This window comes from Globicephala melas, chromosome 4 (genome assembly GCF_963455315.2).
Source record: "Globicephala melas chromosome 4, mGloMel1.2, whole genome shotgun sequence".
Classification (NCBI taxonomy): domain Eukaryota; kingdom Metazoa; phylum Chordata; class Mammalia; order Artiodactyla; family Delphinidae; genus Globicephala; species Globicephala melas.
Genome location: NC_083317.1, coordinates 48,139,762 through 48,164,492, shown reverse-complemented (window position 1 = coordinate 48,164,492; position 24,731 = coordinate 48,139,762). Strand labels below are relative to the sequence as shown.

At 38.0% G+C, this 24,731-nt stretch overlaps 1 protein-coding gene across 18 annotated transcripts in view; it reads left to right on the top strand.

Moving 5' to 3' along the window:
* Positions 1 to 24,731, top strand: part of ABI3BP (ABI family member 3 binding protein) — a 262,547-nt gene that overhangs the window by 88,561 nt on the left and 149,255 nt on the right. For 17 of the 18 annotated variants that reach the window (XM_060297993.1, XM_060297987.1, XM_060297992.1 and 14 more), the window contains exons 3-4: positions 3,431 to 3,499; positions 7,501 to 7,633. In XM_060297993.1, the coding sequence (XP_060153976.1) occupies positions 3,431 to 3,499; positions 7,501 to 7,633 (202 nt within the window). The remainder of the gene's footprint in view (positions 1 to 3,430; positions 3,500 to 7,500; positions 7,634 to 24,731) is intronic. The other variant, XM_060297984.1, reaches the window with a different exon arrangement.

Below are 24,731 nucleotides of genomic sequence, written 5' to 3'. Positions count from 1 at the left end.
TTGGAAGTTTTTAATGAGAGTGAGAGCCAGCATATGCACCCAAGTCCCGACATCTGTTCCAATTTGTAATTGGCTGTAACAGCCTATGCTCTATGCAGAACAACTGTGATCATAACAAAAATTACGTTTAAATTGCTCATGTAACCATATGTCTCAGATCATGGCACTGTCTTTAGCTTCTATGTGTGTTATTTTTCTAGTATTTCAGGCCTTTTTTTTAAAAAAAAAAAAACCACTGAGGTATAGTTGAATTAACGTGTATCAAGGAAGGAAATAAAAGGCTAACTCTACTCTGCCACAGTGAGAACAATTTAAGAAAAATGGGATTTAGCTTTGTTTTCTAGAAGTGAGTTCCAGAGACTTATTAAAAGGGCATTTTGGGGACAAGATTAAGAGCTACATAATTTGCAGGGCCAAGTGCAAAATAAAAACACAGGGTCCATGGCTCAAAAACCAGGAAAAAATGTCATTAAAGGTACTAAAATATAAAGTGTTTTCCAGTTTCTCAACTTGTCATGGTGCTCTTTTATTTGCTATTTAAGGTCATTTAAGTAAAGAAAAATGACGAGTAAATTATTAGTATTTCTTTATATTGCACAGTGCTAGTTTTAAATGCAAATGTAAGATCCTTTAAGTCCTAAGCAGAATCACTAAAATGCCACAATTTGTATTTTGTAGTTCATGCATACGTACTTTATTCTTGCCACACTAGTGGAAATGCACAGAACTCAACTTTTTGATGCTTGCTCATTCTGCTAATACCCTCTGCCTTCCACTTACTCACGAGTGAGGGAGAACTGAAAACAAAAGGAAGCAGGGGTTTCTCTAGCTTTTCCTTTCCCTCTGTGTCCTAATTTTCAGTGTCAGTGTCTGGCTAATACAGGAAAGGAACATGAATAAGAAAGGACATGATAGGATTCTTTGGTCATTTTTGTTTCTTAAAATGCTGTTGCCTTCTTTCTGCATTTGAAGCAAGTTCTGGTTCAAATGGAAGTGTGACCTCACAGGGCTGTCAGTTTCCCTTCCACAGACCCTTACTCAGTGGTAGATGTAATACGCTTACCTTATTTGACCTTTGAGTCTTACTGGACTCCCACACGACATGGGCCCTTTGGAATGCTATGCTAATGGGTACCTAGAATGCTATACATGGATGGAAGGAAGTGCAGACATGCATTATTGTTCTCATCTGCTCTGCTCACACTCATGCTCCATTATGCCATTGGACAGCCCTTATAAAACATGAATTCAAAGATAAAAGTATTAAGAATTTCATGATGGTGACAGCAGGATATTAAACTAAGCGTGGGACCCTTCTGAACATGGGGCCCATGTGACTGTACGTGCTGCCCATGAGGCTGACCCTGCCTCAGTGACCTCATCTACAAATTGGGATGAGAATAGTTCTTGTCAGGTAGGATTGCCATGAGGAGTAACTAAATTATGAATATAATGTATCCAGCACATAGGAAGTACTCAACACACAGTAGTTTCTTAATACCTATATTGCTCTATATCCCAAATAAAATCAGGAAATGGTTATTATATTGTTACTAGAGAACTTGATTTAAGTTGAGCTTTTCCTTATATAAGCTCCACTAAGCAAGATATGCTTTCAAATACATGAGACTGAAACACAGCAAACGCTCCTTTATCTGTATTTTGGTTATTAGGCACCAATACGATCAATGAGCCAAAGCTCTGAGGTCAATTCAAGAGGTTACCTGGTTTATCTTTTGCAGTGGTAATTACTGCAGCAGGTTATAGCAAATAGGGCCTGGTGAGGTGTCCAGGAAAAAGACAAAGGCTTGAGTCATTAAACATGGTTGAAGGCCAGGTTGTCTCTGGCTGAGAATGAGGTCAGCCCCATAAAGCCTTGGGCTTCAAACACATGGAGGGGAGATATTTGAAAGAAAACAAAGACATGAGCTCCGTCTGAGCAAGTAGGAGTGAACTGCGATTGACTACAGCATCTGGATGAAGTGTGGTGTAGAATGAGTTCCAGGATCCAGAGTTACTGAAGAAATATTGTAGATAGTACCCATCAATCAATTGATTAATCCAATAGAGCTGCTTATAAAATGCTATTTTATATGCCCAGAGTGTATTTGGTTTATTTTTACACTGTGTATAGACCAACCATTCCTCTTTTTTTTTTTTTTTTTTTGCGGTACGTGGGCCTCTCACTGTTGTGGCCTCTCCCGTTGTGGAGCACAGGCTCTGGACGTGCAGGCTCAGCGGCCATGGCTCACAGACCTAGCCACTCCACGGCATGTGGGATCTTCCCGGACCAGGGCACAAACCCGTGTCCCCTGCATGCATCGGCAGGCGGACTCTCAACCACTGCGCCACCAGGGAAGCCCCAACCATTCCTCTTGAAAACATCAATTTTAAAAACTTTGATAAATTATCAGCCCCTGATTGAGTTAACACATATTGATTGTCTAAATATCATTTTATTTAAAACCTAAATATTTTAATTTTTATTTATTTTTTTTACTGTCCACATTTTAATTTTTATATTTTTAGGTTGTTAAAATTTATTGAAGTGTATTTGATTTACAATGTTGTGTTTAATTTCTGCTGTACAGTAAAGTCACTCAGTTATACATACACGTATTCTTGTTCATATTCTTTCCCATTATGTTTATCACAGGATATTGAATATAGTTCCCTGGGCTATACAGTAGGACCTTGTCATTACTATTCAATGTTTTGATGAATACAGACACCTGTGTACCTTAAAATTGTCAAGACACCAGCCCACAGATTTCCCTCATAAAACCTAAATCTTTTTAAAAGAGATTCTCTATTTTCCATTGGTATATTTTAGGTGAAAATTATACCAACTTAAATTGTGATTTTGTTTAAAAATTGTTCATGAAAATGATTGATTGGATGTGATAACAGACTGAAATGCAAACAGGATAAAAAAATAGGTAGGATGTTATGAATATTCAGATTCCCGAGAAAGTGAGCAATTTCAGATCGTTCAACAGGTGAGACTCTTGTGTCCTGCACGAGTATGATTTTCCTTCTCTGACTTTGAAGCACCAGACTGACCCTCTGTGAGGAGTAGGATAACAAAAGAAATATGATCTGATTTTTAAAAAAGTCTCTTCGCAGAGAAAAGGACTGATGAAAATGTGGCATGAAATCTGTGTCTAGCATAATTCTTTTAAGACTTCTCCCTGACTCCTGTCCATGGGGTTTTGAAAATCTGGATTTAATTTTCATTTTAAAAACTTAATGGCCTGGACTATCCCGAGAAATTTGAACTTTCTGAATTCCTGGGCCCTCTCACCCACCCGTGCTGTGGTTACGATGACTGAAGCTGACTAAAGCTGGGAACACTGATTCAGGAATGGGTTTGCTGTCATGAACTCTGTTCGCAAAGAATCTTACTGATAAATAATGTTACTGTTTCCAGATGCTGAGCCTAAATATCTGATAGTCGTGCGGCCCGCTCCTCCTCCCAGCCAAAAGAAGTCATGCTCAGGTATTTTTGTTGATTTTTTTTTGTAATTAACTTTAAAGCATGCCTTTTCGTCTCTTTTCTACCCACAAAGACCACGTGGCTTGGGGATGTCTCAGGAATATAGGTTAGAAGATGTACCATGCCCAGCAGACCCCCGTCAACACAACCCTGCTTGGGGAGTAGCATAGCCTGGTGGGAGAGGCTCTTGGGGTCTTTTCCAGCCTCACCAGAACAAACTGCAGGGATTGAGGCAAATTATTGAACCTCTCTGTGCCTTCATTCTGACGTATGGTAGGGTCTGCGTGAGGATTAAATGAGTCCACAAATACGCAACACGTAGGACAGGCCTGGCCCAGAGCAAGTGCTCATTTAGAGTTAAATCCTGTTGGCCTGTCTCTATTTTGTAATGTGTGAACTAAAGCCCGCTCTTGTGCCTTTCAGATTTTTTAGGGCAAAATTTGATGTCTAACCTTTGCTGAAGGAAACTGTTGACATTTCAAAAGCATAACTCATTTACGTGTGTGTTAAATGGGTTGGAACTTGGATTTTATTTACACCTCTTCCTTCTAAATCTCTTGTATTTAGTCAAACATAGAAAATAGGACTTCTTTCATAAAACAGCAGTGCAACACCCATCTTCCCAGGGCTAGGGAGACTTAAAACAGGAAAGTAGATACCATATGTATAAAAAAGTAGAAACATTTCTGCATGACTAAGGAAGATTAAAATCCTATGTTGTCCCGGGACTTCCCTGATGGGCCCGTTCTGCCCGCCAATGCAGGGGACATGGGTTCGATCCCTGGTCCAGGAAGATCCCACATGCTGCGGAGCAACTAAGCCCGCGCGCCACAACTACTGAGCCCACACATCCTAGAGCCCATGGGCCACAACTACTGAGCCCATGTGCCGCAACTACTGAAGCCCGCGTGCCTAGAGCCCATGCTCCGCAACAAGAGAAGCCACCACAATGAGAACACTGCATAGCACAACGAAGAGTAGCCCCCACTCGCCACAACTAGAGAAAGCCCGCACGCAGCAACGAAGACCCAACACAGCCCCCCCAAAAAAATCCTATGTTGTCCCAATTTCACTGCTAAAATTTCTTCTCAGATCAAATAAGGAAGCCGTTGCTATTACGAAGGACTGATAGAACTATAAATATGCTTTTAACATCTGATGTCACATCTTACTACTCTAGATAAAGTTGATCATAGTACTTTTTTCTTTTTCATGTTCTAATATGAACTGTTCTCAAAATAATTATTTCCTAATCATATTTGTCTTTTACAGTACTCTGGTTGCCACACAGAAAAAAGGATCTTTCTTAAAGGGATGAGAAGGGTTGGGGGAACGTACAGATATTCACATACACTGAACAAAGGCGCCCTTTGCAGCTCTGTATTCTGTCTCCTAGGTGTATTAGCCATGCCTGGTTACCAGAAATCAGTTGCCACTATCCCCTCCCCTCCTTCTGTTGGTTTTCTTTTCTTTTTAGAGAAGCAATAAATGGTCAAGTATTTTGAGAAATACAGATCCTTTTCCTTGACCTCTTATATTATCCCGAAGTGCAAGGAAAATTTCAATCAGTACTTACAACTTACTAATGGTAGTCGTCCAGGCAGCTTTCCATACACTTGAAAAGAAATGTACTCTCATCAATATTTCAAGATTCTATTTCAGAATATTTAACAATAAAGTCAGGAAGCATGAGTATGGTTTTATGGGATTCTGGCTTCATAGTCACTGAACTTTTTCTTAATATGATTATAAAACAAATATACAAAAAGAAGTAAGGAAGGTCAAGAGAGTGATTACAACTTAATAGCATTTTATAACTTCGTTTCATTTGGGGGCTTCTGTGACGCTGGCCTTAGAGATTATTTTTCAGTATGATGACCAACACAGGAAATTGTTTCATCCCACTCAGGATATAATACCCCACTTTTCCTTTCAGGCAACAGATATAATTTTTGTTTTTATAATCTGCATTTAAGAGTGATGTAATGAGTCATGGATTAGCTTCCATTCATTTTATATTTGTATCTGCCACATAAATTTTAATTATTTAATCATTTTTAAAGTAAGATCCAAACTTAGTGAAATAATTATTTGATAGTCATGTAAACCTTAGGTTCCTTGGGGAAAAAAAATGTACCTTTTTTCTCTAAGTGGCATTATCTTCATACATTGTGAGCTAAGCCAGTGATATAGTAAAAAGAAAAGTAGATTATAATTCAGGAGACCTGGATTTGAATCTTAACCTTGGACAACCTTGAAACTACTCTGGGCCTTGTTTTTCATCTATAAAATGAGACAGCTGTGTTACGTGAAAATCAACGCAGGGGTGGAAAAAGACTTATCAGAATCACCTCAGGGCTTTTTCAAGCTACCCGTGTCCCCCACCTTTATCTCAGATTCTAATCTGCCCTCCTTGGGGGCCAAACTTGAACCCTTTGAATCATAGATAAGGTACTGTTGCAGGTGGATCTGGACAGATTTTCAGAGAAGTATAGTTGCATGTTTGCAAGTAATTAAACAATAACCATCTTTGAAAATTATTTAAGATATCTTTTAAAAATTCATCTATGTCACAGTGAAGTAACTTTCCACCACTAGGTTGTGTATATTCTTGTTTCAGAGGGCTTTTCCGCTAGAATAACAACTTATACAACTTAAATCTGACAGAAGCAACAGTCATGGCACAATTTTCAAGGGTATTTGGTTCAGATAACCTTAGCTAAGCTCATACAAGGGGTACCCTCCTACCCACCTTCTAAAGGTCACAGGACATTTTGCTGTTTGGCTCACACTACAGTAGATGAAGATAAAATTTCTTTTTATAGCAAATATACGTAGTATCATGAAATGAAAAAGAGAATTAATGGAAATACAAAGCATATATGTTTTACATTAGTGCTGCATAATTTTATTAGGTCCCATTGGATTTTTAATTAATCCTATTAGATTGTACCCTGATTTCTTTTATGAGCCAGTGTTGGTTTCCATGGTTGAAAATCTTCCCTCCTCTTTTTCACTCTCCTCCCATGCCTGCAATTTCAAATATTTTTGAAAAAGCAAATGTCTGCACCCCCACCACATACTTGAAAAGAATATAGAATGGTATATCAGCATCACTTTTAGCATTGCCCCAATCCAGTTAGTCTTATCAGAATAACTGTGCTTCCTGTATTATTCGTACTCTTCCAGCAGTATTAAAAATGTGTGCACCTTTTCCATTTAGATACTCACTGTAAAAAAAAAAAAGGCTATTACAATGGTCTCACAAGGGATTTTACACTTCCAAATAGTTTTTTTTAAAAAAGACTATAACCTGCAACCTACATGGTAAGCTTTCTTTTCTAAGGTGTTATTTCACACTAATTCACAGTCCCAGGGGAAGAAAAAGCATAATTTATTTTGTCTGTAAAAGAAAATTGAGTATATATATATATATGTATATATATGTATATATATGCCTATATGTGTGTGTGTTTATTTCATTGATAATAGCCAAGACCTCCATATTCATCCCTGACTCGCAAGAAAATAAAAACTAGGAATGTATATAGTTTATATGAGTATACACACACACACACACACACACACACACACACACACACACACACATAAATCTCAAAAGGGTATTTCATTTGATTCCTGCTTAAATTCATGGGCAAACCATTATTAATATTTGTGCACTATATAAAAAGAAAAGGAACTTAATGCTTTCACATTCTTCATCTCTTGCTAAATTACCTTTGTCTATTTTACCCAAATCATAAAGCACTTCCCTGGTGGTCCAGTGGCTGAGACTCTGCACTCCAGGGGACTCCAGTTCGATCCCTGGTCAGGGAACTAGGTCCCACATGCCACAACTAAGAGTTTGCATGCCTCAACTAAGGATCCCGCATGCCTCAACTAAGACCCAGTGCAGCCAAATAAATAAATATTTTAAAAATTATTTTTAAAAAAGAAAATACACTAAATATTAACGAGAATTAACCTGTCTGTTACCTCCGCAGGTAAAGCACGATCTCGCAAACCTCTCCAGCTGGTGGTTGGCACTCTGACACCAAGCTCAGTCTTCCTGTCCTGGGGCTTCCTCATCAACCCTCACCATGACTGGACATTGCCAAGTCACTGTCCCAATGACAGGTAGTTCACCATTATGGAAAATTTTGTTTTTTATCTGAAAATTGGCACTTGCTTTCAATAGTATCTGCACATGCTTTAGAAGAATGTGTAAATGGCAGGAGCATCAGTATTTACAGATCAGCTATTAGCTGTAGAGCCTGATCTAGGTGTAAGGGGAATGAAGATACATTAGTCAGGATCCCTACCCTTCAGGGAGTTATCACCTATCTGAATAGAAAACACATGCAAGTATTTTTTTCTTTCTGAAGAAAAAACTAGAAAGGAAAATAAGCCAAATAGCAAGTGGGGTTATCAGTGATAAGTGTAAAAAAAAAAAAATCAGAGGATGAGGTTGAAAGCACTTAGTAGAGACTGTTAAAAGTTGCAAAGCTTCATCTTTGGTTTGAAAACGATGGATCTTTGATCTGTCAGTTGACGAAGTGCTAAAACAGTAGTTCTCTCAGTGTGGTCCCTAAACTAAGCAGCGTCAGCCTCAATAAACATCACTTGGGAAATTATAAAAAATGGAAATTCTCAGGTCTCCAGACCTACTGAATCAGAAACTTCACCTAAGCTTAGGGATCATTGACTTAGAAAACTGGAGGGAGGAACACATGGAGAAATGTAGGTCAAGGAAAAGCACAGTTGGAAATGAAGCTACCATCTTCTTTGGCAGAACAAAATAAGAAAAACCTAAGTTTATTTTTAAATTACTGCCATTCATCCATCCAGCATATGTAGTTGGCATTGTCTATGTGCTGGGCACTGTATAAATGCTGAACCATGATTCTAAACTGGGTATAAGATGATATTTGCTTTTCATAAGTATTTACTACAGTAGCTTCAAAATTCAAAACTTTGCATCTGACAATCAAAATTTTCAAGCTTTAACCAAGGAGTTTTTATTTTAGAAGATTTTTTTTTAATTTTAAATACTCAAAGTGACTTAAATGTTTAAGATTTGTTTCATTACTTTTTTACATAAAAAACTTTGTTATTGAGGAATAATTTAAACCTAGTAAAATGCACAGATCTTAGGTGTACAATTTAATCAATTACAAAAAAAGGTGTGTAACCATGTACTGTACACCCCATCAAGACATAAAACATTTTCATTACTCCAGAAAGTACTAGAGTTGGCCACTCTAGAATTCCATATAAACAGAATCATAAAGTATGTTCTCTTTTTGTGTCTATCTTATTTATTCAGCATGTTTTTTTGAGATTCATTCATGACATTGCAAGTATACATAGTTCATTCCTTTTTTATTCCTGAGTAGTATTCCATTATGTGAATATTTCAGAATTTATTGATCCATTTTCTTGACGGTGGACACCTGAATTGTGTCTTGTTTTTTGGTTATTTTGAATATAAATTTTATAAACATTTTTGTATAAGACTCTTGTAGATATATCTTTTAATTTCTCTTAGATCAATACCTAAAAGTAGAATTGCTATGTCACAGGGAAGATGTATATTTGATTTTTTTTGGCCTAATTTTTCCATTTAAATTCCCACAAGCAGTATATGGGAGTTCTGGTTGCTCCACATCTGCACCAGCATTTTGTGTCATCAACATTTTTCATTTTAGCTATTCTAGTGTAGTCATATCTCATTACCATTTTAATATGTATTTCCCTTGTACTAAAGATATCGAAAACATTTTCATGTACTTTTTTTGCTTTATATCTATTTTTTAGTGCTTTATTTCTTTTTATTTGTCTTAAGTGAACAGAAAAGAAAGAGCTTTAAAATGTTTGTAAGTTCTCAGAAGTACCTTTCATATGACTTTGATTAAGAAGTCTAAACTAAGAAAGAAAAAATTTAAATTTTCTTTCACATGTCCATAGTTCTGAAGGAAGAAATTCTTGGAAAAAGTATGTAGAAGATATGCCAAAACTAAATTTTTTGAAAAGTAATTTTGAGCTGTTTCAAAGAATCTGAACTATTCCTTATTTCAACCACTACTAAACCCATAACTTACTTTGTTTGGAAATGGACTCTTGAAAGAACTTTCTTTCTTGTGATAACTTCAGTTTCTAATGGGTTCACAGGGTGCCAGTGCTGAGAAAACAAACACTTAAGGGTTGCTTTCTTTTCCTTTTTTTAGTCTCTTACTAAGAAAGAAAGAAGGAAAACAAAGAATGGAGGGGAGGGGATGGGCAGGAAGGGTAGAAGGGAAGGATGGAGACCTGATACTCTTGTAACAAAATGTAGCTGATTTTAATGGTTACTCAACTTGCTTGATAAATCCATGAGGTTCAGTAACTTGCAAATTCATATAGCAGGATTTGGATACGATTTCCTCCCCTGTCCTCAAGCCTTTTCTTCAATTTCACTTGGTTCTGCTGACCCCTCCATGAAACGACTTATCTGATGATTGATTCTAATTGATAGAGGTTGCCACGGTTTGACAGCACAAGGAGATAATGAATATGAAGAAGGTAGAGGAACAGTTGCCCGGATAGAGTTAGAATTTTATCCAAGGCAATTGACTTGAAGGCCCCAAGCTACTCAGACAATGTATATACCTCACCCTCTCATCCCCTTGCCCATACACCCTGGCTCTGCTCTTCTCATCAAATAGATGGAGTCATGCCCATCAAATCACAATATTTAAAATAAATAATTCTACCTAGAATGAAGTTTTTTAAAAGATTCAATAATAACATGTCAAGATGCTTGCCAAGTTTCAAACGTGAGTGTGTGGGAGGATCAAAGTATCCTTGACAGAAATAGGGAATTGTTAGGACATGACTAAAGGGGAAGAATTAAATGGTAATGACAAAAAGAAGCATTTGGAGTACTTGTGAATTTTATTTACCCATCCCTCCTTTCTCCCTAGTTAGAACAGTTAATAAAGAGCTGACATTTGAGAAAAAATAATAGTCCTTATTTAAAAGCTCTGGAAATACTGTACATATTATAAGCACCCAAATAAATCCACCAGAACAACTCAATTGGTGTACTTAGATGCAGAATTGGAGAAATCCACCCTCATATGATTATGTAGATGGTATTTTTTAGAATTTAGATTAATCCAGTAGGTTAGAGTAAGCAATAATAGTTACAGGGAATGATTCCTCCTTAGAAGATTAGTACAGCTCAAGTTTTCCTTCAGGAGCATATTCTGACAAAACTGTTGGAATCTGAATGCCCTTGGCTTGCTACAGGAACATCAACTGATGTCATTTTAATCCATTTAACTCTAATATTTGGCACTATGTGTAAAGTCTCTGTTTTTTTTTAAAACAGAATCATTTCACATTGGTTGGTATAGCATCATTTAGTAATTTACATATTACTGTGCAAGTGCAAGTTATTGGAAAGGTTTCTTTACATTATACTTTGACTTTTTTTTACATTTTATTTATTTATTTATTTTTGGCTGTGTTGGGTCTTCGTTTCTGTGTGAGAGCTTTCTCTAGTTGTGGCGAGTGGGGGCCACTCTTCATTGCGGTGCGCAGACCTCTCACTGTCGCGGCCTCTCTTGTTGCGGAGCACAAGCTCCAGACGCGCAGGCTCAGTTGTTGTGGCTCATGGGTCTAGTTGCTCCGCGGCATGTGGGATCTTCCCTGACCAGGGCTCGAACCCGTGTCCCCTGTATTGGCAGGCAGACTCTCAATGACTGCACCACCAGGGAAGCCCCTATACTTTGACTTTATATATCAAAGCTCTCTTGTGGTGAGTTTCTAATGAGAAAACCTCTGTTTTCTGTTTTATTTGTTTTAAGCTTCGAAACATTAATGAGTCACTTTATCCTTGGTTGTATGTTTCCATTCCTATTTGCATAGGGTCCATATGGTTCTCCCATGTTTTTAGAGCCTTTTCTGAGTTCACATTCTTTGGAGAGTAGATGTACCTAATTTACAGTTTTTATTCTTAATGGGCTTTGAAAGGAAGAATGTACATGTTTGTCCTCAATATATCTAAGGTCAAAAGAAAGCTTTCCAGATTGGCCCAGATGAAGAGTTAAAACCACAATTTATTTCACCATTAATAGCATATTTTTTCCTTCCCATGTTTCCAGCTTGTTAAAGTGTTCAAGATTGCCTTAGTTCTCACTCCTTTGCCAACTTATTAAAGCTTTATGATTCTTTTAGAATTTTCTTTTCACATTTTCTAACACGTTCACATTGTACTTACTTGCTCTTAATGTACAGTGAGGGCCCTCCTTTTTGGCTGGTCCCGGGCTGACTCTTGCCTTTTTTTTTTTTCTTTATCCCAAGTTGTTAAGAAGTGAATATTTTTGATGTCTGGAAATTCTCACTTGATTTAGCCCAATGCCTTGTTACGCATTTGTCTTTCCATGTAAATTTTAAGCTCTGTGAGGATAGGGACCATGGGTATCTTAATCCACCATTGTTTCCTCAGTCCCCGGGCCAGCATCTGGCACATAGTAGGCCTTCAGTAAATTTATACTGAATGAATAAACAGTAAAATGTTAGCATTTTCACTTTTATGCCTTACCATTACTTCAAACGTAGAACAAAATTGAACTCCTACTTTTCTCTTGAAATATCAGTTCCCCTATTACTTTCTGAAGTATCATAATTTTCACTCTCCATAATTTGAAACTTCATGAATTTTTAAATTCTTCATTTCCTATAGGTATTGAGGCTCTGAGTTACATTGGTTTTGCCTTTGAGAAGTACCCATATTAGTATCTTTATCTTCTGCTTCTCCATTTCCATGTCAATGATTCCAATCCAGACACTCCTTACCTTACCCTGCATCCTGGGAATAGCATCCTGGCTACTGACCCTGACTCTTTTCGTATCCCAATCCATCCTGGTTTCTGCAATACTGAAGAAAATTTAGGCTATTTGCCGTCAGCTCACTGTTTCTTCATCCCACATTTAGTTTTAACTCTCTTCTGTTCTTACCAAGGAACATGTTTCTGACTTCAGACAGTGCTCATCATCTGGTCGCTTCCATATTCCATAAGCCTTTGATCTTTTACATTTGCCTCTTTACTGATATTGGTGCCCTGCCTCTTGCTTACAAACAAGCTCAAGATTTCCCTACTCCCAAACAACATCTTCTGTTGACTGTGTTATATCTTCTAGGCTACTTTTCAGACTCTTCTCTTAATTCCAAAACTTATCAGATTAATGTGCTCTCATATTCTTGACTTCTCTACCACACTCACAGTCTTTATTCTCTTTCACTGGCTTCGGTCCTCTTTTTACCATTCCACTGAAACTTCTCTTGGTGATCTAGCAATTAATTGCTAGATCCAGTAGAGTTTTCTCAGTTCTTATCCTTTTAAACCTCTTTGTGGGAATTTTGGCCATCCTCCCATTCTTGAATTCTTTCTTCCTTTGAAATTTTTATTTCGATTTTCCTCTTACCCTCTTCCTCTTATGTTTTGCTTACTTGTTATCCTGTCTCTCAAATGTGGAATAGAGATATATCCTTGGATGTCCACCTATGTATCCTCCTTATCTCAGCTATAAGCCATGTCTCTATCACCTCTATATAGAACAGTGATTTTCAAAGTTTGACATACTTGCAAATCATGTGGGAGATATTGAACTTTGACGTACTTGCAAATCACGTGGGAGATATTGTTAAAATGTGGGTTCTGATTCCACAGTCCTTAGGAATAGCCTGAGATTGTGCATTTCTAAAACCTCCCAGGAATTTCTGACGTTGCTGTTCTACAAGCAATAGCAGGAGTGGTATAAGGATGTAAATGACTTCCAATGCTAAACCTCTGACCTTGACCCAATTCCAAAGTTCTAAGAGTGTATTTTTAGTTGTCTGTGGAATATTTTCATTAGGATGACCAGGTAACAGTGTTCAGCACCTCAAACTCAAACTAAATCAATGTTGTCTATACTACTAAAAAAACCTCCTTTTCCATCTCTTTAACTTCCCTCTTCTCAAGCTTGAAAATTGAGTTTTGATTTTTATTTACACTTCCCTTGTCACCCATATCCCATAAGGAGTCTAGTCTCATCAATTTAACTTTGATCTCTTCCTTTTTTCCCCTTCATTCTATTCCTTCCATGGTTCACTCCTTTGTTATCTCATATCTGGACTACAGCAAAGTGAGATTCCTCCCTCCAGTTTTTCTCTGATTATTCCACTGCTGATAACTTCCTTCATTACTGCTCAACTTTATTTACCTGTTGATTCTGTTGAAGAATCTTCCCCAGGTTCCCACTGGCTGGTTAAAAAAAAAAAAAAAAAAAAAAGTCATAGATTCTCTCCAAGAATCTATCTCAAGGAATCTTTGAGTCATCCTCCTGACATGGGGTTTAAATCTGGCCTACTCTGCTTTCCCTGGATCTGGGTAGGATTTCCTGCTCTAAATCTACCACTGAGGTGGGGTTTACAAGGTAGCCTTTTTACAAATTCAGGCTTCAGGGCGCCATGCCCAGCCACCCTCAGGTGCTTTGCTTTTCATCCTGCCTTCTTTAGTCATATGCAAATGTACACCTGCCTCTTTCCCTATTCTGTGAGTTCATTTTTTAATTGATGCCCAGCGTCTTACTTGTCTTGCATCACACTTTACAACAGTAGTTCTCAACAAATGCATGAATGAATAGGCAAGTGGAATGTCCAAAACTAGCTTTAAAAATCATCTAACTAGTCCATTCAGCCCTTGAACCTCCTCTGAAACATCTCGCAAACAGACGTCAGTCACAGTGAGTATCTCCAGGGATGGTAAATAGCATGATTGCTCGGGGTATAAATTCTGGTCAGACTGACCTAAGTTCAGACTTCTGCTCTGTTAGCTGAGTGACCTTGGACAGGTTACTTAAATGCTTTAAACCTTGATTTTCTCATCTGTAAAATGGGAGTAATAACAGTAATATCTCATAGTGTTGTCAGAATTAAATGAGATGACACATGTAAAATGTGAGTATGTTCACTGGCATGCAATGAATACTCAAGAAATGATACTGAGGCGTGAGGAGTTTGGGGGCACACAAAAAGAAGTCCAGGCAGCCTGTAGGAACAGAGAGCAGCTCCGAGCTTCCAGCCAGCCAGGAAACAGGACCTTGGAGCCATAGCCAGAAGAAACTGGATTCTGCCAACAACCTTAATGAGTTAAGAAGCAGGTTCTTCCCAAGAGCCTCCAGTTACCTGGCCAGGGATCACACCTGCACCCTCGGGACTGAAAGCTTAGAGTCTTAACCACAGGACCATCAGGGAATTCCCCAGAATCCCCCACTTCTTACCACCTCTGCCACCCTCGTCCAAGCCACCATCATCTCAGGTTTATCCACTAAGAGGGACTGCAACATCCCAAAGCAAGGAACCCACTTAGCAACTGGATCTTAGATTCTGAGTACTAGGAAATCTGGCAGAGACCATCTTCATCAAATGAATCAAGTAAACAAAGTTAACATCACAAGGAATGCAACAAATTGAAATTGTGCACCCCCCGATAGGATGCAACAGGAAGAACACAGCATCATTTGCGTGATACTCCTGCCAAAGTGCATCACTTGAGACCTGTGACTTGCGCGAGTGACACCTCCAGTCGAATCCTGTGGGATGTATTTCATTTTCCATGTGGATAAGAATTATCAAAGCAAAAACTACACTGGACAGAGTTATAGAGCCGTGTGGCTGACAGGGTCTTGGTGCTCCGGCCAAGTGTCAGGCCTGAGCCTCTGAGGTGGAAGAGCCGAGTTCAGGACATTGGTCCACCAGAGACTTACTGGCCCCAGGTAATACCAGTCAGTGAGAAATCTCCCAGAGATCTCCATGTCAACGCTAAGATCTAGCCCCACTCAACGACCAGCAAGCTCCAGTGCTGGACAAGCAATGCCAAACAACTAGCAAGACAGAAACACAACCCCACCCATTAGCAGAGAGCCTGCCTAAAATCATAATAAGTTCACAGACACTGCAAAACACACCACCGGACATGGTCCTGCCCACCAGAAAGACAAGATCCAGCTCTCATCCACCAGAACACAGGCACCAGTCCCCTCCACCAGGAAGCTTACACAACCCACTGAACTAACCTTACCCACGGGGGGTAGACAGCAAAAACAACGGGAACTACAAACCTACAGCCTGCAAAAAGGAGACCTCAAATGCAATAAGTTAAGCAAAATGAGAGGACAGAGAAACCATAGCAGATGAAGGAGCAAGGTAAAAAACCACAGACCAAACAAATGAAGAGGAAATAGGCAGTCTACCTGAAAAAGAATTCAGAGTAATGATAGTAAAAATGATCCAAAATCTTGGAAATAGAATGCAGAAAATACAAGAAACGTTTAGCAAGGACCTAGAAGAACTAAAGAACAAACAAACAATGATGAACAACACAATAAATGAAATTAAAAATCCTCTAGAAGGAATCAATAGCAGAATAACTGAGGCAGAAGAACGGATAAGTGACCTGGAAGATAAAATGGTAGAAAAAACTATCACAGAGAAGAATAAAGAAAAAAGAATGAAAACAATTGAGGACAGTCTCAGAGACCTCTGGGACAACATTAAATGCACCAACATTCGAATTGTAGGGGTCCCAGAAGAAAAAGAGAAAGAGAAAGGGACTAAGAAAATATTTGAAGAGGTCATAGTTGAAAACTTCCCTAATATGGGAAAGGAAATAGTCAGGTCCAGGAAGCACAGAGAGTCCCATACAGGATAAATCCAAGGAGAAACACGCCAAGACACATATTAATCACACTGTCAAAAATTAAATACAAAGAAAAAATATTGAAAGCAGCAAGGGAAAGTCAACAATTAACATACAAGGGAATCCCCATAAGGTTAACAGCTGATCTTTCAGCAGAAACTCTGCAAGGAGAAGAGTGTGGCAGGACATATTTAAAGTGATGAAAGGGAAAAACCTACAAGCAAGATTACTCTACCCAGCAAGGATCTCATTCAGATTTGATGGAGAAATTAAAACCTTTAGAGATAAGCAAAAGTTAAGAGAACTCAGCACCACCAAACCAGCTTTACAACAAATGCTAAAGGAACTTCTCTAGGGAGAAAACACAAGAGAAGGAAAAGACCCACAATAACAAACCCAAAACAATTAAGAAAATGGTAATAGGAACATACATATTGATAATTACCTTAAATTTAAATGGATTAAATGCTCCAACCAAATGACAGACTGGCTGAATGGATTAAAAAACAAGACCTGTATATATGCTGTCTACAAGAGACCCACTTCAGACTAGGGACACATAAGACTGAAAGTGAGAGGATGGAAAAAGATATTCCATGCGAATGGAAATCACAAGAAAGCGGGAGTAGCAATTCTCATATCACACAAAATGGACTAAAATAAAAACTATTACAAGCGAAAAAGAAGGACACTACATAATGATCAAGGGATCAGCTAAAGAAGAAGATATAACAATTGTAAATATTTATGCACCCAGTGTAGGAGCACTTCAGTACACAAGGCACATGTTAGCAGCCATAAAAGGGGAAATTGACAGTAACACATTCATAGTAGGGGACTTTAACACCCCACTTTCACCAATGGACAGATCATCCAAAATGAAAATAAGGAAACACAAGCTTTAAATGACACATTAAACAAGATGGACTTAATTGATATTTATAGGACATTCCATCCAAAAACAACAGAATACACTTTCTTCTCAAGTGCTCATGGAATCTTCTCCAGGATAGATCATATCTTGGGTAACAAATCAAGCCTTGGTAAATTTAAGAAAATTGAAATCGTATCGAGTGTCTTTTATGACCACAACTCTATAAGACTAGATATCAATTACAGGAAAACTAAAAAATACAAACACATGGAGGCTATACAATACACTACTTAATAAGCAAGAGATCACTGAAGAAATCAAAGAGGAAATCAAAAATATCTAGAAACAACTGACAATGAAAACACAACTACCCAAAACGTATGGGATGCAGCAAAAGCAGTTCTAAGAGGGAAGTTTATAGCAATGCAACCCTACCTCAAGAAACAAGAAACATCTCAAATAAACAACCTTACTTTACACCTAAAGCAACTAGAGAAAGAAGAACAAAAATACCCAAAGTTAGCAGAAGGAAAGAAATCATAAAGATCAGATCAGAAATAAATGAAAAAGAAATGAAGGAAACGATAGCAAAGATCAGTAAAACTAAAAGCTGGTTCTTTGAGAAGATAAACAAAATTGATAAACCATTAGCCAGATTCATCAAGAAAAAAGGGAGAAGACTCAACAGAATTAGAAATGAAAAAGGAGAATTAACAAGTGACACTGCAGAAATACAAAGGATCATGAGAGATTACTACAAGCAACTATATGCTAATAAAATGGACAACCTGGAAGAAATGGACAAATTCTTAAAAAGCACAACCTTCCAAGACTTAACCAGGAAGAAATAGAAAGTGTAAACAGACCAATCACAAGCCCTGAGATTGAAATTGTGATTTAAAATCTTCCAACAAACAAAAGCCCCAGACCAAATGGCTTCACAGGCAAATTCTATCAAACATTTAGAGAAGAGGTAACAGCTATCTTTCTCAAATTCTCCCAAAATACAGCAGAGGGAGGAATATGTCCAAACCCATTGTACAAGACCACCATCAACCTGACACCAAAACCAGACAATGATGTCAGAAAGAAAGAAAACTACAGGCCAATATCACTGATAAACATGGATGCAAAAATCCTCAACAAAATACTAGCAAACAGAATTCAACGGCCATTAAAAAGATCATACACCATGATCAAGTGGAGTTTATCCCAGGAATGCAAGGATTCTTCAATATACGCAAATCAATCAATGTGGTACACCGTATTAACAAATTGAAGAATAAAAACCATATGATCATCTCAATAGATGCAGAAAAAGCTTTTGACAAAATTCAGCACCGATTTATGATAAAAACCCTTCAGAAAGTGGGCTTAGAGGGAACTCTCAACATAATAAAGGGCATATATGACAAACCCACAGCCAACATTGTTCTCAGTGGTAAAAATCTGAAACCATTTCCACTCAGATCAGGAGCAAGACAAGGTTGCCTACTCTCACCACTATTATTCAGCATAGTTTTGGAAGTTTTAGCCACAGCAATCAGAGAAGAAAAAGAAACAAAAGGAATCCAAATCAGAAAGAAGAGGTAAAACTGTCACTGTTTGCAGATGACATGATACTATACATAGAGAGTCCTAAAGATGCTACCAGAAAATGAATTTGGTAGAGTAGCAGGATACAAAATTAATGCACAGAAATCTCTTGCATTCCTATACAGTAATGATGAAAAATCTGGAAGAGAAATTAAGGAAACACTCCCATTTACCATTGCAACAAAAAGAATAAATTACCTAGGAATAAACCTACCAAGGAGACAAAAGACCTGTATGCAGGAAACTATAAAACACTGATGAAAGAAATTAAAAATGATACAAACAGATGGAGAGATATACCATGTTCTTGGATTGGAAGAATCAGCATTGTGAAAATGACTCTACTACCCAAAGCAATCTACAGATTCAATGAAATCCCTATCAAACTACCAATGGCATTTTTCACAGAACTAGAACAAAAAATTGCACATTTCATATGGAAACACAAAAGACCCCGAATAGCCAAAGCAATCTCGAGAAAGAAAAACGGAGCTGGAGTAATCAGGCTCCCAGACTTCAGACGATACTACAAAGCTACAGTAATCAAGACAGGATGGAACTAGCAGAAAAACAGAAATATAGATCAGTGGAACAGGATAGAAAGCCCAGAGATAAACCCACACACATACAGTCACCTTATCTTTTATAAAGGAGGCAAGAATATACAATGGAGAAAAGACAGCCTCTTCAGTAAGTGGTGTGGGAAAACTGGACAGCTACATGTAAAAGAATGAATTTAGAACACTCCCTAACACCATACACAAAAATAAAATCAAAATGCCTTGAAGACCTAAATGGAAGGCCAGACACTATAAAACTCTTAGAGGAAAACATAGGCAGAACACTCTATGACATAAATCACAGCAATATCCTTTTTGACCCACCTCCTAGAGATAAAAACAAAAATAAACAACTGGGACCTAATGAAACTTAAAAGCTTTTGCACAGCAAAGGAAGCCATAAACGAGACGAAAAGACAACCGTCAAAATGGGAGAAAATATTTGCAAATGAAGGAACTGACAAGGGATTAACCTCCAAATTATACAAGCAGCTCATGCAGCTCAATATCAAAAATAAAACCCCAATCAAAAAATGGGCAGAAGACCTATATAGACAGTCCTCCAAAGAAGATATACAGATTGCCAATAAACACATGAAAGATTGCTCAACATCACTAGTCGTTAGTGAAATGAAAATCAAAACTACAATGAGGTATCACCTCACAGCAGTCAGAATGGACATCATCAAAAAGTCTACAAACAATAAAAGCTGGAGAGGGTGTGGAGAAACGGGAACCCTCTTGCACTGTTGGTGGGGATGTAAATTGATACAGCCACCATGGAGTACAGTATGGAGGGTTCTTAAAAATCTAAAAATAGAGCTACCATACGACCCAGCAGTCCCACTACCGGACACATACCCTGAGAAAACCGTAATTCAAAAAGAGTCATGTACCACAATATTCATTGCAGCACTATTTACAATAGCCAGGACATGGAAGCAATCTAAGCATCCATCAGCAGATGAATGGATAAAGAAGATGTGGCACATATATACAATGGAATATAACTCAGCCATAAAAGGAAATGAAATTGAGTTATTTGTAGTGAGGTATATGGACCTAGAGACTGTCATACAGAGTGAAGTAAGTCAGAGAAAAACAAATACCGTATTCTAAACCATATATATGGAATCTAAAAAAAAAAAGTGGTTCTGAAGAACCTAGGGGCAGGACAGGAATAAAGATGCAGATGTAGCGAATGGATTTGAGGACACAGGGAGGGGGAAGGGTAAGCTGGGACGAAGTGAGAGAGTGGCATGGACATATATACACTACCAAATGTAAAATTGATAGCTAGTGGGAAGAAGCCGCATAGCACAGGGAGATCAGCTCGGTGCTTTGTGACCACGTAGAGGGGTGGGATAGGGAGGTTGGGAGGGAGACGCAAGCGGAAAGGGATATGGGGATATATGTATACGTATAGGTGATTTAATTTGTTATACAGCAGAAAGTAATGTAGTATTGTAAAGCAGTTATACTCCCATAAAGATGTTTAAAAGAAAAAAAAGAAATGATACTGAGTTTGCTGCTAGTCTTGTTAGTTTTGATATTAGTTATTTTATGTGATAATTGCCACTTCAGGCACGCTGTTCCATTTTAGATAGCGCTAAAATCACTAGAAACTTCTTTCTCTTGAGCTTAAACAGGCCAGCAGTGAGTGATAAAAAGATTTTGGAAATGGTTTACCAGTTTGAAAATTATTCTAAGAGTCCAGAGATAGTAAGAACCCAAACTGGGCCTTTAAGCGTTACTTAGTAGTAGAGGCAAGACAAGTGCAAGAGGTATCACTCAGGGAAATATAACTGGACTTGAAAACTGATTGGACACAGGGAGAAGGAATGTGAAGACAACGGGAATAGGAACAGATTTGGAAAAGATGAGTAGATTTTAAAGTAGTTATGAAGTTCACAGATGATTAAATCATTGGATTTGACCATGATGTTTTACTGTACTAACAGGTCAGACACCAGACTGCAAAGAGATTTAGGCATTAAGAGTGGTAAGAAAACAGAAGAAAGTAGATTAATTTTGAGAAATCTTGTGTTAAAAGGTAATGGCAGGCATAAGAAGTATTAGTTTTAGTTTTGCTTTGATATAGTGGGAAATAGTTCAACAACTTTTTGACTCAGAGAAAGGTCCTTGAAGAATCAAGAGAAAGGATGCAGAGTAGGTGGAATAAGAAAATGGAATAAAATTACCAAGACACTTATTTTTTAGAAGAAGGGAGAACCCTGGAATTGGAGAGGGGCAAGGAGAGAGTGAAGGGGGAGAGAGAGACTTTGAGAGGAAGGGAGTGAGGGCAGATTTTATATCAGCAGTCACAGTCTCAGCAAGGCAAGAAGCAAGGATATTGACAACGGGGGAGGGGGGGCGTCAGGAAGTGTCCTTTGATGTGAAGAGAGCAAAAAAAATGTGTGATGTGTGGAATAGATGTTCTAGGAAATATAGTAATTAATCACATAGAAATAAAAGAATTGCTGAAAAAAGTATAGAAAGTCCCACAGCTGGCCAACCGTGTGCATCAGTCCAGGCTAGTTTGTGAAAGGACTAAATTTATTGACACTATTCAATTCCTCCACTTGGCAGAATTCAATGCCATTTACATCATAAATTTTATTTATGGGATTTCTGCCTCTAGGGTTTCTAGCCTGTGTTATGCCTCTGTATTTTATTAGAATAGAATGTCTAATTTGTAGCTAGAATAAAATTTTAGAAACAGAAAGGATTCAAAGATTGTCTAATCCAACCCCTCTTTTTCAAAGTAGAAATTTGATATATAAGTGGGCAAAGAGACCCTCCTGAGGGCATGCTACTAGTTTGCAGCTGGCAGATATCCACGCCAAGCCACTATCTGCCTTCTCCATTACATTTGGAGCAGCTATGGTATTTTTTAAGTTATAATAACGATTATTGTCAGTTTTGAGACTCTTGGGGAGACCCAAGCACAGAATATCACCAGTTGAACCAAACACTGCCCTCAACAGTTGCTTACCACTTAATTAGGATGTGAGATATCCTTGTTTCTAAAATCCAAATTGCTAGTCAGGCTTTGCAGAGGTCTGCTCTGATGACATTCACTGGCTGTTACCTCCGTCTTTAGTAGACTTGTTGCCTCTCTATGCATTTGTGTCCAAATTTAATTAACCACAGAAAAAAAGTGCAATCAACATTTGATCCTGGATGTCCTCAGACAATATTGGGAAGTCTGTGATTATGTGAAAGCCTTAAGTAATGCTAAAAGAACTTCTGATTCCTTTTACTTCTCTTCCATTCTGGGTCATTTTACCTTGTTTTTGCATCTCCTTTTGCTGAGCCCTGCAGTAGATAGTCCAATGCAACACAGAAGGTATTAGCTTATGAGTCAGAAAACAGCCATTTGCCTGGTTCTGTCACTGATTCTCAGGCTTTAGGCACTTCTTGGCCTCTCTCTTCTATAATAATTCTTGCTGTGCTCATTTCAGAATTTATTGTGTGGATACATGGAAATACATTTAAAAATCCTAAGCCCTCTGCAAATGTACCATGTAGACATTTATTGAACTCTCCTTCCATTTGCATTGATTCTATAAGAATGCTGAGGTTTGGTAAATGAACTCTTATGCAACAACATATTGCAAAATATAATTGTAGACCTAATGGCTTAAATCAGAATATTTTGGTGATCGAGTCATTGGCCATTTAGAGCAACTATAATTTTAGAATGACCCTATGAGCACCTAAGTATCCATTCTATTTGTTCCACAACATATATGGAGTACATACTCTGTGCTAGGTTGTACAGTATTATCATCATAAGGCCTATATTTTGCTTTAAAATCAAGAAAATAGACTTCACCACTTTATAGCTAAGTAGCCTTGTTTACTGTCTCTTTTAAAAATTTAGAACTTGCCTATATTATACAAGTATCAATTAAGCCAATGTTGGTGAGGGTAACCTAACTGAAGCCGAGGAGAAGGCCTAGCTGCCTGTACTTTTATTTTTCCTGACCAAGTTGGTACAAGAGAGGTTAGTTAGAAAGCTTTGTGATCAAAATAGAAAAAAATTTACAGGCTAGATTTTTTTCAACAAAGTCTTAGAACATGTCTGTCTCATTCCTAGGAAGAGGATATAAAATCAAACTTCCTGGGAATCCTGGAATCTGGCCTCTGGTAGTTCTGTTAGCATTGCCCCACACCCCTACCAGATCATGCAAGCAGTTCAGAACTTCAGAAATGTATCCAAACTAGAGACACATAACTCTGGAGGCCCATCTGGTCTGATTTTAGTTTCTCTGCACTTCCCTGAAGTCCTGTAATAGCCAGGGCACGGGAAAAACGACAGAAATTCCGTTCGACGTACTTGTCAACAAATGTGTTTCATAAACTACTGTTGATGGTTCAACTCACGGGACACAGAGCATTCGTATTCTGTAACATTTGTTCCCAGTAGCAGTTAGTGTTCTGGCTGGAACAGCCTCCTTCACTCGTTCTGTTTTTTGTGACTTTGGAATGGAGTATGGAGCCCAGAGAGCTGCTTTTACGAGGAAGACGCAAGCTAATGAATGATTTCGAACATTTCAGTAATTTGTGACTAGTAAGAAAGTAGGCTGAATGTACGAATACATCCCTTTTCTGTACTTAAGAAACTATAACCCCCTTGCTGACTTCATGGGCGTGCAACCAGTACGGTCACACAGGTTCCCCACTTAGAAGGGCCCATGCTTGGTTTAATGCTCTGTTGTCAGCGTCTTAAAAGTCTTAATCATTTTTGAATAAGGGGCTCCATGTTTTCATTTTGCTGTGAACTCCACAAATTGTGTAGCCAGTCCTGGCCCTTGTTTCCAAAGATTCTGGGTGGTTTTTTTTTGTATCAAGAGCTTGTGCCTGGCACTTAAAGAGGACACGATAAACATTTTTAGCATGAGTAAATGAGGGATTTTAGGGCTCTAAATAAAAGCAATTGACCTGAATCTTAGGGTGAGGAGTGGGGGAGAGGTACTAAATTTTTGAGAGAAAATTTAGAATGTAAAAAAAAGAGTCTAAAATAGTATAACAAGCATGTATGTTTCCATTGTTAGTACATGACAATTATTATTTTATTTTATTCTATTTACTTAAAATGTTTATTTAAGAATAAAAAGCAAATAAAGTTTATCAGTTGGCCCCATCTCTAGTCTCATGTATTTCCCTACTTGCTCACTGGGAGCCAAAGCACTACCATAAATGTTGTATCCTTCCAGTATTTCTTGTCCCTTTACACTGCCAGGAATGATATACGGTAACATATTTTGTGTGAGTGTTTTAATCTTTGTGCAAATGGTGTGAAACTACATGCATCATTTTGCTATTTTCATTCAATATTTTGTTTGTAAAATTTAGCCGTATTGATACACGTAGCCCTAGTTCATTCATTCTCATTGCTGTATCCAGTAGCAATGCAATTTCCTTTCCTGACCTGCTTCCCCACTTTGTGAGACTGTTTAGAGCAGAGCCAG